We start from the raw sequence: 17,142 nt of genomic DNA, 5'->3' as shown, positions 1-17,142 counted from the left end.
CTCTTCTCCATTGCCCTGCTCTTGCATCAAAATTTTAAGTGCTGTCTCATGTTCATCTCACTTAGCAAGAACCACCATTTTGTTATATAATTGTATAGCATCCTTAGAAAAGTATAGGTAAATTTTCATCATAGAGAACAGATTACCATTGCATGATTCTCATACCCAAGACTTTTTTTTAAATACTGAAACAAAGACACAGACTTTGTTTATGAACAAATACGTTGCACGTCAAGGGAATCAGGGGGTTAAAATGAAAACTTCCTGGGTTGCTGGTTCTTGTGTGGACAAAGAGGAAGAAAGGGAGGAGTGAGAAGAGGAATGCCTTAGGCAAAAAGAGAAGCTAGGGCAGGAGGAAGGAGAAGAGAAAGCAGAAGAAGAAAGGAAGGTAGGAAGTCTCAGGGGAGAAGGCAACTTAGGAGGTGGGGACCTGGCATCAGACTCTGTGTATGGGTGACCGGCCAGACCCCCTCTGGCCTCAGTTGGTTCAGCTGGGCCTGCGCCAGAGGAAGAAGTTGCAGCTTGATGAGGGGTCATCGGGAGGACCTTGTGGCCTGGCGCATATGTAGAAATGTCGGCCCATGTTAGGTCCTGGTTTTTTCACAATCCGCATCACACATGGCTCCTTGTGGCCTCTGCAGAGGGGTGCGGGTGAGGGCCCACTCAACACAGACTTCCAGAACAAGGTCTGTACCACCTTTTTATCTTCGACCTCAGAAACGCTGACCTGATCATCCACTGTTGTGGCTATCACATCCTCTTCTGGAGTCTTTGGGGTAATAAAAGTTCCCACGAGAGGCAGCCTAGGAAGTTCTACAACAGAAGTTTTGGGAAGACTAACAGAAGGCTGAAAATAACTCATCAGGTTTTTCTGGCATCTTCTGGAGCCACCTCGACGTTTTTGAGGTCTGGATGAGTACCTGTGGTCCTGTGATTTTTGTTGTTTCTGGACCTGGATTTGATGGCTGGGGACTTGCTGCCCCCACATAGGTTCTTGTTTATGAGGGACTAGGAAACCAAGAATCTTGAGCTGGGTACCTGAAAACTCAGGGAGGAAACGGGTACACAGAGCTGGGCACTGTTTTGCTGGCACACAGGACATATTCAAGACAGCTCCCACAGGGCAGTGGTCAGAGCCCTTCACTTCAGGGAGCAGGAAGGCAGCTTGGAAGGTATCTATGATTAGAGTCCTATCTCCTAGTACATAGTCCAGTCGGGCACCATAGTTGAAATGGCGGGCACCAGTGATCACTGACCAGCAGGTGAAGGCCCCCTCCTGTTTTGGATAGAAATAACGGTAGCTATCCATGAAAGGCCCTATATGTGACCCAGTCTGGCACTCCAGGTCACTGAGCAAGCCATCCAACCACTTACGCCCTGGGTCTTCTTCGAAGCACTCTAGACTGCCAGCATCGCAATGGTCAATGGGACGGTGAGCTGTATTCAGGTCCCCCAGGATTATTACATGGCAGCCAGCTGCCAGGAGTGCTTCTGCTCTGATCTGCAGCAGGCGATAGAAATGCATCTTAAAGGTCAGCCGCTCAGGCTTCCCAGGATCTGCATGTGGGCAGTATACGTTGATAAGGGTCAAGGGCTTCTCTTTTCCTTCCCATGTATGAATCTTGTGCTGTGTGAGGACAGCCCGGCCCTCACTATCTAGAGCCCTTAGCTGCTCTTGGGTGAACTCGGTCATGTTTCCATAGCAACCAACATTCCCATTCAGGTTGGCAAACAGACCACTCAGGCCTTCTTCAGCAGCCACTGGAGTAGCACTGTCCTTACAGAAAGTGGCTACACCAGAATAGCCACGCTGGCTGCGGCTGAAGCTGAAATAGGAGTTATAGCCCTCAACAACAGCCAGTGGCTCCGTCAGAGCATCTCTGGTCACTTTGGTCTCCTGGAAACAGACAATATCAGCGTCCAGCTCTTCCAAAATGTGTCGCAAGTCCGTTGAACAGTTACTGGGCACCTGGCATCCCAGACTTTGCAGGCGCCTCCGGATCCCATTGATATTCCAGCTTACCACGCGCAACATTTTGGTAAACTGTATTATTTCACAAAAAAATGTATAGACATAGGCAACTGTTACCCAAAAGTTAAACTAGTTCCCACCTTCCTCGTGTATTTGCGCATGCGTTCTCTTCCCCCAAACTACCGGACTGCTTGCAGGGGCTTCAAGTTCAGTTCTCTTTGGTGAGAGATGAACTATTGTGAAAACTGAAAGTGTGATGCAGATCACAAAAAGGAAGGAAAGCTGGGTTGTATATACTTGTAATATAATACTCAGGGTGCTGAGGCAGGGGTTGCAATGAGTTCAAGACCTACCTGGGCTACATAGCAAGACCCTGTTCAAAAATCAGGGAAGCGTGGATGGTGAGAGGAACATCTCAGGTTCTTTGGCCGCACATGGGCCCAGACGCCTGAGTTCCTGATTCCCATTCTCCTGTATTCAAACGTCCCCTTAGTGCATCAGGTTAGTTACACCTGGTTTTCCAAAGACTATTACTAAAAAGCAAAAGTGTTCTTCCTAACATTTAACAGTCAACCAAACAGTGTCTGGGAAGACACACAATTCATACACATGGGAATTTGTTTTTGGAAGACACTGGCCATTGAAAAGGCAGTCTTTGGTGGTGGTATTGTCTTTTGTATCTGAGAACATTCAGACTTGAGTTGGTCTGCTTTCAGACAATGGAAGAACACCACAGAGGGTAACTGAGACAAAGCTCCTCTACCTCAAAGCAAATTCTTTGAAGCCATTATCAATTTATTGCTATTAAATCTACTAAACACACTTATTTAAAAAAAAACAACCAAAAATTCTCTGGGTGTTGAGAAGTAAATAACATATTTCTAAATAAAAATGGACCAGGAACACTTTAACCTGAATAGTAACCAGTGCTGGTATGCAGAACTTCAGTGCTGCAATTCAAGCAGTACTCAGAGGAAAACTCCGTACTAAAATAAATGTATAAGAAAAGAAAACATAATCCGTGTGGTGATGGCACACGCCTTTAATCCCAGCATTCAGAGGGCAGAGGCAGGCAGATCTCAGTCAGTTCAAGGCCAGCCTGGTCTACAGTGTGAGTTCCAGAACAGCCAGAACTATTTCACAGTGAAAAATTGACTTGAAAAACCAAAAGCCCCCCCCCAAAAAATCACATTTCAGATTCTATTGCATTAAATTTAATACAACAACATAAAATGGACAATAATAAGGCTACTATCAGTTTCATTAAAAAAGAAAAGGAAGTTAGCAAATATACACAATATAAAAGCACCACATGAGAAAGTTAAAATGAAATAACAATATAAAAGTTTAACTCTGCTGTATTGAGTAGCTTTTCTTGAGCAATGGTCATATACAGGAAGAATTGAGCTGATCAAGTAATGTTGCCAATATTTGTTTGCAAGTTCCTCCATCTCTAGTGTTGACATTGTAGTAGAGGGCTCTCCTTGACACCGTCATCTATATACCAGTATAGCTTCTGAGACTTTCATCTTGATGATGCTACAGGGGATCTAAGATCCAAATCATTCAGATATTTAACTACATGATGCATGTTCAGGATTCTTCACACACTGAACAAACCTGACAGGCCTGTGGGGGAGAAGCAAGAAAGGAAATTAAGGGACAGGATGAGGACTGGCAAGATGGCTCATGAAGTAAAGTACTCACTGCCAAGCCCAATGGCCTGAGCATTTGATCTCCAAAGTTTGTGTGGTGGAAAAAAGCACTGATTCCTACAAATTATCCTCAGATGTTCTCATGGTGAAGGCAAAGTATGTGCACGAATGTGCACATGCATATACATACAGTAAATAAATAAACATAAATATAGCAAAAATTTAAGAGGAAAGAGACTAAATGATCCACCTATGGTCCAACTCATCAATGAGTCCTCCTTGGCAACCAAAGGAAAATGGACCACTGAGCATCCATACACATGCCTCTCCTCAACAACAACACTGAAAAATGCCTAACTCAGGAATAAATGACTTGAAAGGATACTCCATTTTAGTTGCAGTTCACTTGTAAGACCATAGCAATAAATACCAAGGGGTGTGTGCGTTAGAAATATATGCAGGTGAAAAATGGACAACTAGTTCAAATACGTCTCAAGTATGTGACAGCTTATGATCATGAGACAGCATATGTGACCGCTGAGACCAGGCCCACCCACAGTTCCTTTTGGGTGAAAGCATGAGACAGCACAGAACTCAGGAACTGTCCTTAAGAGATTTGGATGCTGTCACAGGACCATGCTTCCTCTACACATAGCACACTTTTGGTATCTAACTGGTAAATTAAAAAGACTGTCATTTTCATAAATGTGAGCTAACAAAACTACAGAGGCTATGTTCCACAACCTTCTCCTAGTCCTCTAGCACTCATTTCTGTACAAAGCATCTTTGTACAGACTTAGCCTAGTCAGCTGTCTACAGAGTTCCTTTATTTTTTATTTAAATTCTTTAATTCTTTTATAGTTGATCATTTCTTCTGTTTTTTACATTTAACTTCTGCAGCATGTTGATGGATTTTTTTTTCCTGGCAATTTCCAAAGAACAGCCAGCTGATTGATGGGAAATTCGGGTCATCTGGGAAATGAGCCATCCGTCTTTTAAATCTGTCCTTCTGCCTTTGAGATATGGTAGGTGATGTGAAAAGACACAAAAATATTCCATCTCTTCAGCTTGTACATACTTCACAAAGCCTTTTCTCTATGTTTTAGTCTTGGATGAAGCTATTTCGCACAGAAAAAAGCTCCAAAAGCACTTCTTTGTAGAGGTAGATGTCCCTGCCCGTATCCTTGGCCATAACCAGTTAAAAACAAGGGGCCCCCAGTTTTGGAGTTATGGGTGGCTTTAAAGACATATGCCTACCTATAGTTTAATGGTACTTTTTTGTTAAGAATTTACATTATTGGTTTTGGCTTTAATCTCGAAAAAATAAATCTTTGTAGACTACCATGTGGAAATTTACTAAATAATAGGCATTTACATTTGAATCTAACTAAGGAAATTTCACATGCAAATTTACAGCCAGTCACAGAATTTTAAAACTTGGGAGAAAGGTCTTGGCAAGACATGTTTCTGTTTCCCTGAAGCCCAGCAGTAAAGCAGGAAGTGTGCCCTCTGAGGATCAGTCAGCTTTTAGAGCAAGCTACTGCTTAGGGTTGTCAGGGAAGGAGGAAGAGGGTAAATGGTCAGGCAGCCAGATTTAAGTCATTGGCTAGGGAAACAAGCTGGGTATGGTGGCAGGACAGAGGCCATCATGCATCACACACCACCAAGACCTGAGAGGGATCCCTGAAGCCCTCTCAGCTCACAGAGCTGTTTTGTTCACAAGAAATCAATTACTGTCCTGGATACATGGCTCAGTGGTTACGAGCACTGACAGCTCTTGCAGAGGATCCAAGTTCAATTCCAGACACCCACATGGTGACTCAGAACAATCTGCAATTCAAGCTCTAAAGAACCTGATGCTCTCTTCTGGCCTCCAGGGACATGTCATGTACAGACAGTAATGCAGGCAAAATACTCATACATTTAAAAACAATAAAATATTCAGGGGGCTGGAGAGATAGCAAAGAGGTTAAGAGCACTGGCTGCTCTTCCAGAAGTCCTGAGTTCAATTCCCAGCATGGTGACTCACAAACATCTATAATGAGATCTGGCGCCCTCTTCTGGCATATGGACATATATGCAGGCAGAACACTGTATAGATAATAAATAAATCAATCTTTTAAAAAGGAGGAGGAAGAAAAGGAGGAGGGGAAGAAATCAATTACCTATAGTTATCCTGGCAGGCAAAAGCAATATTCCTTTTCTCCACAATCAACTTCAGCTCATTTATGGAGGAGCCTGAGCATGAGTTACTAGGGAAGAAAGAAAATATTCAAATAATAAGATCAAACAGTCTCTGAGTGTCTTACTTCCTCTGCATAACTGCTGCTGCAAACAGCATTGAATAGAGGTGAATCAGAAGTCCACCTCTTGGGTTCTCAGGTCAGCAGGAACAAGGGTATGAAGTAGTCACTGTCCTTTGTGGATAGAGAATTAAGTCTCTATAAGGAGAGCTAAGTGCAGAGTAAGCCCCATTCATCTACTAAGTCTGTCTGTTCCCAGGGTGTTCTTGTGATCTTGGATTTCTTCACAGGCTGATTCATAGACTACCGCTCTGCTACAAAGTCGTGACATACCTGGAATCTGCTTCGATGTCATGCATCACCCAGGCTTGGAGTTTATGAACCTTATTTGGGTCCAGATTAAAGACTTCCACACTTCCAAAGGTGCTAAAACAGAAGAGATAAATAACATCCTTGACCCCAGGCCAAAATGCAAGGCATCCATAACTCCTGCCACAATCCAGCCAGTCAGACATCACTGAGTAGAACCTACCTTGCCTCTCACCTTCCTTCATTCCATATGACTCTTGGTTACCATTTTCAAAACAAGATTTTTTTCAAGATAAGGTTTCTCTATGTTACAGTTCTGGCTGTACTGGAACTCACTCTGAGATCAGGCTAGCCTCAAACTCACTGAGATCTGACTGCCTCTGCTTCCCAGTGCACCACCACTGCCCAGCTCAAGATAAGATTTTTAACTACACTTTGGTGCTGATTAATGTATATAAATAATATACTTGATGTTCAAAGAGTGGCATTACCAAAACGCTGGTTACAACCATAGAGTCTCCACTCATCAATACCTATCTCAATTCTTCCTTGTTAGTGTGAACAGCTACCTCACATGTGGCAGAGACTTAGCTCTGTAATATCAGATGACAGATTCTGAAACTTCCACCCAAACTCCCATAGGAAAAGAGGGTCAGAAGCAGACAAAAGAGTTATCACTGCTTTGTACAATTAAATACTAAAACAGAAGAGAGGAAGAATAAATAGTGGGTACCTACAGTTCCCAGAGAAAATTAATATGTGCTTCCATCTTCAGAACATTTTTATCAGAGAAAAATGAGAGAATAAAGGCCATGGATGTGGTAGAAACTAACATGAAAAGAAGGCCAGAGATGGGAGGCTTGAGAATGGGCCATTTCAGTTCCGAGGATTAATGAGAAAATAATAGCTGATGTGCACTGGGAAGTTTTCACTAGGCATTGAGCTTAGCACTGTTCACAGCACATCTTGATTTATCTCTATAGCATCCTCACCTTATCACTATGTATACAGGGACTCCCAGAAGTTAGATGCCTGCTTGAGGTCACACAAGGTATTTGTAATGATCTCTGGTGTGTCCACCCTGTTAAACAACTACAGTGCTTTGCTGACAATGCTGCCAACAGAGGATGAAGAGCAGAGCCCAGCATGGCTTCTGATGTCCCAATGATACCTCTATTGTTCAAGTGGATTTCCCACAGGGGAAAGAGAAGTGAGCCATTATTCTTGAATGGTGAGGATGCAGACAGGGAAAAGTGGGGAGGCAGGCCAGACAGTATGGGTGAAATGGGAGGGTAGAATGTGAGGGGGAAAGAAAACTGAGAAAATTATGTGTGACCTCAAAAAGTCAAGAACAATGGCTGGAAACTATGCAATGGCCCTTAGGAACATTGGAAAATTTTAGACAAAGGAAAAACCAAACCAAACATTATCCCAGGAAGAAAAATATCTTCAGAGAATACAAAATCTTTGCTCTTTTTAAGCTCAGCTCTTCAGGACTTGAAAGAAGGCACATCCTTTTGAGGAATGCCATGCCCATTAGGAGACTTACAATAACTGCAATAACTAACCCTTGCAAACAGGATACAAAGAAAGGAAAGAAGTACCTGTTTTTATAAAATGGTTCACTGAGGGACCCATTGAGCATCACTTGGACTACACCACAGGCAGCTTCTGCAAACTTAAAAAAGAAGTCCATCATTATTCTCCATTCAGCAATTCCATTAAAAAGAGTATGTAATATTAGCTAGGAGAGAGAGAACAGTGTCTACACTTTTAGCACAGAAATGGTGAATCTATCCAATAATCTAAGCCATTGGAAGTATTTGTTTTGCATGAGTTCTTGACCCAGCCATGCCAGCCTGTAAATGAAGAAGTTGGAGGTCTAGAGTAGGAAAAAGAGTATCTTTAGAGGGAGGACACAAAGGCACTCACCTGGTGTCATGTACTGTAGAGGCTACATCTTATTTAACAGAAGCAAGGTGGACAATTTACGGGTAAGGGAAATAGAACATTGTGGAAAGAGCAACTTAGATAACAGCCAGTGATCTGGAGGCTCTAACAATGCTCAAAGAGAAAGGAGATTGCTTGAAGAACTCACTCTGTAGACCCGGCTGACCTCAAACTCACAGAGAGGGAGTTTTATTTCTTCACACAAACAACTTTCATCTGGAAAATTTGCTAAGAACTGGATCAAACAATGTGAACAGAGTACTGTCCAGCTTCCTCTGGAGACAGAGCCAGACTCTTTCTGTGACATCTGTGCACAGTACCTAATACATTTCATTGTAATGATGGATTGAACAGCTTTAGCCATCAGTATGAAGAACTCTGTGAGAAATGAGAACTTGGCTCCCCAGGTTCTTCTAGTGCCTTTAGTGGTTTATACCTAGTACATGCCAGAGGGTAGGTTTTGCTCAGGAAAAGATGGCAGAAAAAAGGAAGATACTCTATACTAGAGATTAGGAAAGATCAAGGAAGTGCCACATAGGAGACAAATTTATGTCCCAAAGAGTAGGCAGGATTCCACCAGGTGAAGCTGTGACTGCAAGGGGCCCTAGGTTTTGAACAGCAGTGGTGTTTGTGGGGAAAACTGCAGTGGATGTTGAAAAGGCAATTCACGGAAGGCCGTGTACTTTGTTGGGGAAAATGGCCACTATTCTGCAGGTGACTTTTGCACCACTGAACAACTTGGAGCTGAATTATGAAGTCAGTGGTGCTTGTCTAGCTATGGAGGTAGATAAACAGAGCGACAGACCCCTAATCCTTATGAATAATCATTAAGCACTGACCCAGAAGAGCAATGAACCCCACAAGGTAGAATTTTCATGATTCCACTAAACATTGGCTCAGTTGACCTCAAGGTCACATGACTTAGCAGCAAGATGAGACTCAAACTTGTAAAAACTATCCTTACTAGTCTGTTTGCCTTCCTCTATGAGAGCCTGGCAAGGACCAAGGTGTGTGTGTCACGGTGTCCCAGAAGGCAGGGTGCCTTCAGTCACCTCACCATTGAACTCTTAGTACCAATGGCTGAGATGGTAATCCAAGAAATCACTTAGTATATATAAAACGTGACCTGCTCTAGAAGGTTTTAGTGATGGTGTAACTGCAAAACATATCGCAGAGTGATAACATAAATGAAAGCATTCTCTGAAAAAGCAAGCAAACAAAACATACAATGTCTCTGAGTGTTCAAAACACGTAGAAAGTGTTCAGATAATATTTGTCAAATGGTGGGGGTTCTGTTGCTTAATAAGATAGTGGTATTTTGTTTAGATTCAGCAATGACACCCATATATATATATATATATATATATATATATATATTTGTGTGTGTGTGTGTGTGTGTGTGTGTGTGTGTGTGTGTGTGTGTATCCATTTGATGGAGATGAAATGAGGAACCTATGATCAAAATGTCTAAGGAAGTAGTTTATTAAAATATGTCCCCTAAGAATAAGGCCAATCAGAATTAACTTAGTAAGGCTCATATGAACTCACAGAGACTCAAGCAGAAAGCATAGGGCCTACATGAGTCTACATCAGGTTCTCTGTGTATATATTACAGCTTAGCATTTTTTAAATATAGGATTCTGATTATATAAATGAGTGAGTCTCTGATTCCTTTGTCTGCTCTTGGGGCTGTTTTCTTTCTTTTGGATTACCATGTCAAGCTTCAATGAGATAGTTTTCACTTTATCCTTTATATTTTGTTTTGTCGTGTTTGATAGTTTTCTCTTAGGAGCCTGTTATTTTCTAATAAGAGACAGAAAGGGAGTATATCTAGAGGAAGGAGGGGATATGGGGAGCAGAAAGAGAGGAAACTATAATCAGGACATATTGAATGGAAAAATTTATTTTCAATAAAATAAAAAAAACTACTTACTACTTAAAAAAAAAGTGTCTCCTCACTTCCACATTAATTCTCTTTCTCACTACACCACTATACTTCTAAGTACTTTTAAGGTAGGAATTTAGTTGATACAGGGAATTGAAGAAGAGCAAACCTGCATTTATGCAATTATTCGATCACTGATCTAATTCCCTGACATTTAAAAGACGTAACGAGTAAGCAGACAGTGTAAAATAAAGGCTATTGCTCTAAAATTAGGATGACCTACACTAGGGTCTCAGCTCTGCTACTTACCAGCCAATGACCTTGGATTAGTCTCTCTTAAGAACATTTTATTAGTCCTCAGAGAGTTTTTTACAATGAGTTTTGACCATATTCATCACTTGCCCAACTTCTTCCAAATCTACCCCCTACTACCACCCAACTTGTGTCCTCTTTTTTTCTGTACCTATGAAGTCCAACTTCTATTGGCTCAATATTTGTGTTTGTGCCCCTCCCCTATAATGAGACTGATGACTACTTGTTATGCCATCCTAGAGCCCTCATCCAGTGGCTGATGGAAGCAGAGGCAGACACCCACAGATGTACACTGAACTGAACTCTGGAACTTAGTTGCAGAGAGGGATGAATGAAGATCGAAGGGGTCGGTACCAGGCTTGTGAAACCCACAAAATCAGCTGGCCTGTACAAGAGGGAGCACATGAACCCCAGACTGCTGTCTGGGAGGCCAGTACAGATCCAGACCCCTGAACATGGATGTCAATTAGGAGGCCTCCACACTCTAGGGGGCCCCTGGTAGTGGATTAGTATTTTTCCCTTGTGTAAGAAGGGACTTTGAGAGCCCATCCCATATGAAGGGATGCACTCTCGGCCTGGACACATGGGGGAGGGCCTAGGCCTGGCCCAGGATGATGTGGTGGACTTTGGGGAGCCCCCATCGAGGGCCCTACCCAGCCTGGGGAGTGGGGGTGGATGGGGTGGGGGTAGGTGGGGGGTAGGGGGAGGGGAGGGAGAAGTGATTGACATTTGAAACAAGCTTGTTCCTAATTTAAACTAATAAAAAAATATTTGTGTTTGTATTGCCTGTCCCCAGAGCACACTCTTATAGAAAACTGACTTCTCCAAGCAGCCATCAGTTGCCAGGAGATCCCCTGCTAGTGGTGGGGGGGGGACTTTGTGCCCACCTCCCATCTCCATGCTGAGGGTTGTTCTTCGGCTTGTACAGGTCATGTGCCTGTTTTTACAACTGTTGTGAGTTCATAGGTGTACCTGCCCTGTTGTGTGCAGAGGACACAGTTTCCTTGTATTCATTCACTGCCTTACAGTCTTTCTTCCCCTTCTTCTGCAATGAGTCTCTTAAGCTAAGAATATTAGTTTCTTCATCTCTAATGTAACAATTTGTTTAATTCTCATACTACCTATTAGAAGAGAGAAATGGAAATGACATAGAGACATGGAGCTTGTTGAGCCTGAAATTATTATGTTGCTATGTTTTGATTGTGTGTTCTTCCACCCTGATACCCTAATTCATAAGTTGGAAACTGGGACCATTGTGATTATGGGAGTGGGTAAGAGTACAAGGCTCTGCCCTCATGAATAGCATTAGCACCCTTGTGAAGGGGCTCAGGGAAATTCTCTAGGCATCTTTTGTCTTCTGACATGTGGGGACACAGCAATGAGTTGGCATCTGAGAAACACAAAATAGCCCTCATTAGACATCAAATTTGCTACCACCTTGACCTGCTGGCACTTAACCTAACTAAGGTCCTTTCTAAATTATACAACCTTAGCTTTTTGCTAGAGCATTGCAAGTGGACTAAAGCACATGTATTGGCAAATTCAAGTTTCCATTTGCCACACCTCCTCAGATGTGTATTTAATTTGAACTTATAACCAATATGTTTGAGCTTTTTTTTCCCCCTTTCACTTGTTTTCTTGATTATTTTCATTCTTTCCCTCCTGTGGTCTACTTACAAAGGGCTTTTTCCTGCAGAGACACACCTAATGAGAAAATGTAAATATTCCTATGCAACTTCAAGTGAAATTAGATACAGATGTGAGGTGAGTGAGCTAGTGTTTCTCACCCCAAAATCTAGATCTGGAGTCAGCTAATAGCTTCCGTGTTTGCTTGTGTCTCCATCTTGCCACCTCTAAAGTGGCCATGATGTTCGTGATATTTCATATGGTTGTTGTGAGGATGGAGTTGGGCACATATTAAGTGGCCTATAAATGCAGATTATTAAAACCGTTCCAGTAATTCAACCAATACCTGGTCCCTGGATTAAGCCAAACCTAGCTTCCTAATAGACATAGCCAATGAATGTTATTCACTCATTGGGTGTAGGGATTCTTTCTCTGAACTTGCAAAGCCTCCGTGGGTGTTCTCAAGTTGGGTGGGAAAGTCTTCTAGCATTTATCTCTGAGCTTTTGTTCTCAGCAAAGATTTACATACTTTCACACCTACAAGGATGTGTGACCCAAAAAGTCTCAAAATCAACCAGTCATTGAACAAACAATATCTTCAGTCAAAACTCTAGAATTTAATTGCTTGAAACTTACCTTTTGGGAAATCACTTTCCAGAACAATGAGACAGGGTTGTTGGGACAGTTTTCACTCCAATGTGGGCAAGAGTCATAGTTCATGTCTAAAACACATAGTTTATAGGAAATAGTTAGAATGGAAAAGCAAGTGTAACTTTGGGCTCATTCTTGGCTGTCCAACCACAGTGGGAGTGTTTCCCAGTAGCATCTGCGCCAAGGCAAAGGCTGGAGAATGGACACATCTCAACCCAATTTAACTAAGTGCTCCCTGAATTCCTTCCAACTCCTTGCCTTCCCCTCCAGATCCCAGACAGGAACAGTGTGATGGGTTTTGATTCACCATTCTGGGAAATGGCAACAAAAGTTGCCATCTCTAAAGAGACCAGCCCCCAACATTCCCCTGGAGTCCAGGAACACTTAGACAGAAGGTCAGGCCTTTTCGGGAAGAGAATTTTATATTCACCGGATACTTCTCTGGTTCCCGGCAATTCTCTCTTGTGAAGTTTCCTTCTCATCCTCCAGAAGTCTGGGGGCTCAGGTGGCCAGGAATTCTACAGCCAACCCCATCAAATCAGACTCAGCCATTAGTGTGGAACAAAGCATTGAGTGTGACTATGTGGTTTCTATGACACTGTTCTCACTGTTATCTGCCTTAGTATATAAACATTTACTGAGGGATAGGTTCTAGAGATAGAGGGTTGAATCAGGTGAGAATCCTGCCTCATGTAGCATGTGATGTAGTGAAGTCAAATAACCAGAGAAAGACTAACTTATATTGTTCAATATTACCAGAAAAAGTTCAGGTTGAATTTTGCTTTGAACAAGAATCACTGTCTTCAGACAGACTCTAAAGAGAAGGGCACCTTGTGCAGATGTCACATGCAGAGGCAAAGAGTTGTGATGAACTCTGATCAGAAAAAAGAGAATGATAGAAGCTGAGGCGCCTGAAATACAGGCCAAGCCAACCTGAGGAATTTAGATAATTAGCCTAGAGGTAGAGAGAGATTGTTAGGTTTTGTTTGTTTGTTTGTTTGTTTTGGTTTTTCGAGACAGGGTTTCCCTGTGACTTTGGAGGCTGTCCTGGAACTAGCTGGTAGAGCAGGCTGGTCTCGAACTCACAGAGATCCACCTGCCTCTGTCTCCGGAGTGCTGGGATTAAAGGCATGAGCCACCAACGCCCGGCTAAATTGTTAGGTTTTTAAAGGAAATAGACAGAGTCACATTTTCACTGTAAGAAAAAGTCTGTAGTATCAGATAGAGACTGACATAAAGGGGTAAAGAGTGATTAGTATAACATTACAACTTTCCCTGTGAGAGAGGGTGTTATTACATTGGACTCAGGCAGTGTGAGTGGAGATGAAGAACAATGTGTCACTAGGCAAATAGATTGATTGGCTATGAAGGGAAAAGAAAGAAAGACCACCAACAAACTATGAGGATGATATCTTAAGGTGCCCACACTAAATATCTCAAATATAACACTCAGTTCACCGTATCTATTTAAAACCAAACATTACACAGAACACCATATATATATATATATATATATATATATATATATAATATATGTGTGTGTGTGTGTGTATAATATATATATATATATACTCAATTTTAAAACATTTTAAAAAGTGGTTCGTATTAATGTTCAAGAATACATAATGCAGAATAAAATGATATATCAAGGTTAAGGGGGTCATTCCTTGCAAAAAAAGAAAGAGGAAGAGAAAAAGGAAGTGGAGAGGGATGAGGGAGAAAAGGAGAGTGGGAGGGGCAGAAAAAGGAGAGAATAAGGAGGGTAGAGAGGGCAAGTGAGGGATGTCTTCCCTCAACAGCATTATAAAGTAGTATTGTGGTCTGATACAGCTTGCCCCCACCAACATTCATATTGAGCTTAATTCTCTATTGAGAGTTTTGAATTGATGAGACCTCTAAGAGGAGTTGAGATCATGAGAGAATCTATCCTCATGAATGGATTAATGACTTTCAGGAGAGATTTTCCTCTAGACTGTATTAGATCTCATGAGACTGGATTGGCTACTACAAAAATGAGCAATTTGGCTTTCCTGGCTCTGTCTCTTGTTTCCTGTCTTACAGGGTCAGTCATTTCATCCATATGTACACTTCTCATTCCTCAGAGACCAAGGGCAACCCTAAGTTCTGAAGCTGATATCTCCAAAGGACAGGGTTTGCTGTTTTCTAAGAGCATGACTTGTCATTAAGAGCTTCGATGGCATCAGCACATGTGCCTATTGGCTTTTCAAGGTCCCTGATCCACCTCAATGATCATTAGGGTATGAACCTATTCACTTTTCAAGGTCCTTTGTTCAGATCAAAGATCTACTCCCATGAGTCCTAAGCCATCCCAGGTGCTTCAAATCCTTACCAGAAGTGCTGGGGTCTCCACACCACATGAGATCATCAGCAATATAGCCCAGTAGTGTGTCCTCCAGGGTGAATATCTTCCCTTGGATCCAGGTATACTCATGGGCAAGGTGTTTGGATTTGCTCCAAAAGAGAGTCTGAGAAAGAAAAAACACACAATTTAGTAGGTCCAAAAATAAATTCAAGGGCTGAGGATGCGGCTCAACAGAAGGATGAGTGCTGGCATTGCATACAGTTCTGGGTTCTATCCCCATAACTTCAATCAATCAATCAATCATCAATCAATCAACCTTTTGTAAATAAAAGAAATCAGAAGCTATCAGAGTAAATCACACACAGAAACACTAAATATTCAGAGAAGTAAGTTTGATTATTGTCTACCATCCATCTCCTCTGTTCAGAGCTCTGTACTGGAACTCCTGGGGGAGGAGCCACAGAAATCTCCAGCTCACTGAATATAGGAGGGGGTGATAACTGTGAGTGGGTTGGAGGGCTTCACTTTGTTTCAGACATGTGGAATTTGCTTTAAATACGAATTCTGAAAGAGCTGTACCTCATGACAGACTTTTTCTAGTATATTCAAAGGACTGAAAAGCAGGCTTCTCTGACTCCAGGGCTTGTTGTATTTGCATTTCAGCTGGTTTCTGTTTCTTTAAAGCCTCTAATACTTAGACAATTTCTTTTCACCTAAACTCACCAAACCTGAGCTTCCCCACTGGTGAATAAAGACTCTGACCCCTGGTTTGCCTACATCCATAGGATGGTTCCGAAGAACTAACAAGGTGAGGGCTAGGAGAGTAAAAACCAAAATCAGTCTTCAAGTGTAAATTAGCCTTGTGTTATCATTTACTTGTCTATTACTATCATCAGCTAGGGGAAAGTTCCATAATTATATAAATCTGGGTTATTTTTGTTTGTGTGGATGGGGTTGATATTAGATTCTTTTCTCTGTGTCCCATCTCTCTGGTATCTTCCTTCCCCAGATATTCTAAACTCTGATGGTATCCTAGGTCTCCAAAGCCCACCCTCTACCAATACTACCCTACCAACCATATCAAATGATACCTAATACCAAGGTTTCCTCTCTTTCTGCATCCTAACTTTGGTCCTGGGGCCTCTTCCCTGTGGCTTTTATTCTCAAATCTGAAAGAAATACCTGTTACCTTGTTACATGGTAAGGTCTGAGTGACCAACTGAACTAGTGGCTCATAGTCTTCCTTTGTGATGTTGCATGGATTCTTGGACACAAATGCTCTTTTGAATGTATTCAGTATCTTCTTGCAGTCCTGATCTCTATAACAGATAACATGGAAAACAGATTTTTTAAAAAGTTTTGAAAGGGTCTTGAGAGACAACTCATCAGTGAAGAGTACCTGTTTGATTCCCAGCACCTACATGGTGGCTCACAACTGTGTGTCCAGTTCCAGAGGACCTGACATCTTCATCTGGCCTCCCCGGGCACTACACACACATGGTGCATGAACATACATACAAGCAAAACAACGATATCCATGAAATAAAAATAAACCTTAAAGGCATTTTGGAGCATAGATAACAACAAATGCTCTTCATCTGGGAATCACATACTCAGTGGCGGTCAGTGCTATACACCATCCTATTAGATGTGCATCACATTCCTCTGAGATGGAAATCAGCCTCCATGCTGAGGCTCAGTGAGGTTAAAATTATCCAAGTGATGGATAAAATTAGGAAGAAAATATGAAGAAAACTATTTTTTCTTTCTCATCTGCATATTATATAAAATCACTCAACGTTTCTCAGTGCCTTCAGAAATGACAAGATTTCAGAATACCTAGTAGAGAGGACTGGATGTTCCCAACACAGAGGAGTCATGAATGCCTGAGGTGATGGACATGCCAATCACTCTAATCTAGTCATTCTATAGTAGTGTATACGTGAACCAAAATGCAGTGTTGTGCCCATAAATATGTCCAATTGCCATGTGTCAGTTGAAACTTTAAATAAGTAGGGCTATTGCAGTTGGACTCGTTAATGTAGGGCAGGGTTCAACAGTCTGTGCAATTCATGGCTTCCCTTATTCCCAGGCAATTCTGACCCTGGTTATGTTTGACAATCAGTGGATACAAATGAAAATGTGAAAGGCTCAATAGCATTTCTTTCCAAAGTCTAGACAGAGTAAGTTTAAGTTTATCAGCACCTGCCTTTGAA

The 17,142-nt window shown here is 42.0% G+C and overlaps 2 protein-coding genes across 2 annotated transcripts in view; both read right to left on the bottom strand.

Moving 5' to 3' along the window:
- Nucleotides 1-487: 487 nt before the first annotated feature.
- LOC100772896 (DNA-(apurinic or apyrimidinic site) endonuclease 2) lies at nucleotides 488-2,035 on the bottom strand. The gene has a single exon (XM_027386697.2). It carries the CDS (start codon nucleotides 2,033-2,035, stop codon nucleotides 488-490), a length of 1,548 nt encoding a protein of 515 aa, XP_027242498.1.
- A 1,181-nt stretch (nucleotides 2,036-3,216) lies between these two features.
- Cd38 (CD38 molecule) overlaps nucleotides 3,217-17,142 on the bottom strand; it is a 47,292-nt gene continuing 33,366 nt past the window's right edge. The window contains exons 2-8 of the mRNA XM_027387008.2: nucleotides 16,116-16,245; nucleotides 14,954-15,089; nucleotides 12,589-12,674; nucleotides 7,784-7,857; nucleotides 6,204-6,296; nucleotides 5,793-5,879; nucleotides 3,217-3,601 (exon numbers count right to left, since the gene is read on the bottom strand). Coding sequence (XP_027242809.1) covers nucleotides 3,547-3,601; nucleotides 5,793-5,879; nucleotides 6,204-6,296; nucleotides 7,784-7,857; nucleotides 12,589-12,674; nucleotides 14,954-15,089; nucleotides 16,116-16,245 — 661 coding nt within the window. The 3' untranslated portion in view covers nucleotides 3,217-3,546. The remainder of the gene's footprint in view (nucleotides 3,602-5,792; nucleotides 5,880-6,203; nucleotides 6,297-7,783; nucleotides 7,858-12,588; nucleotides 12,675-14,953; nucleotides 15,090-16,115; nucleotides 16,246-17,142) is intronic.

This window comes from Cricetulus griseus, assembly GCF_003668045.3.
Source record: "Cricetulus griseus strain 17A/GY chromosome 1 unlocalized genomic scaffold, alternate assembly CriGri-PICRH-1.0 chr1_1, whole genome shotgun sequence".
Classification (NCBI taxonomy): domain Eukaryota; kingdom Metazoa; phylum Chordata; class Mammalia; order Rodentia; family Cricetidae; genus Cricetulus; species Cricetulus griseus.
This window is presented reverse-complemented; position numbering and strand designations above follow the sequence as displayed.

Coding starts and splice junctions, on each gene's coding strand:
- LOC100772896 (XM_027386697.2), bottom strand. CDS start 2,035: ATGTTGCGCGTGGTAAGCTGGAATATCAATGGGATCCGGAGGCGCCTG.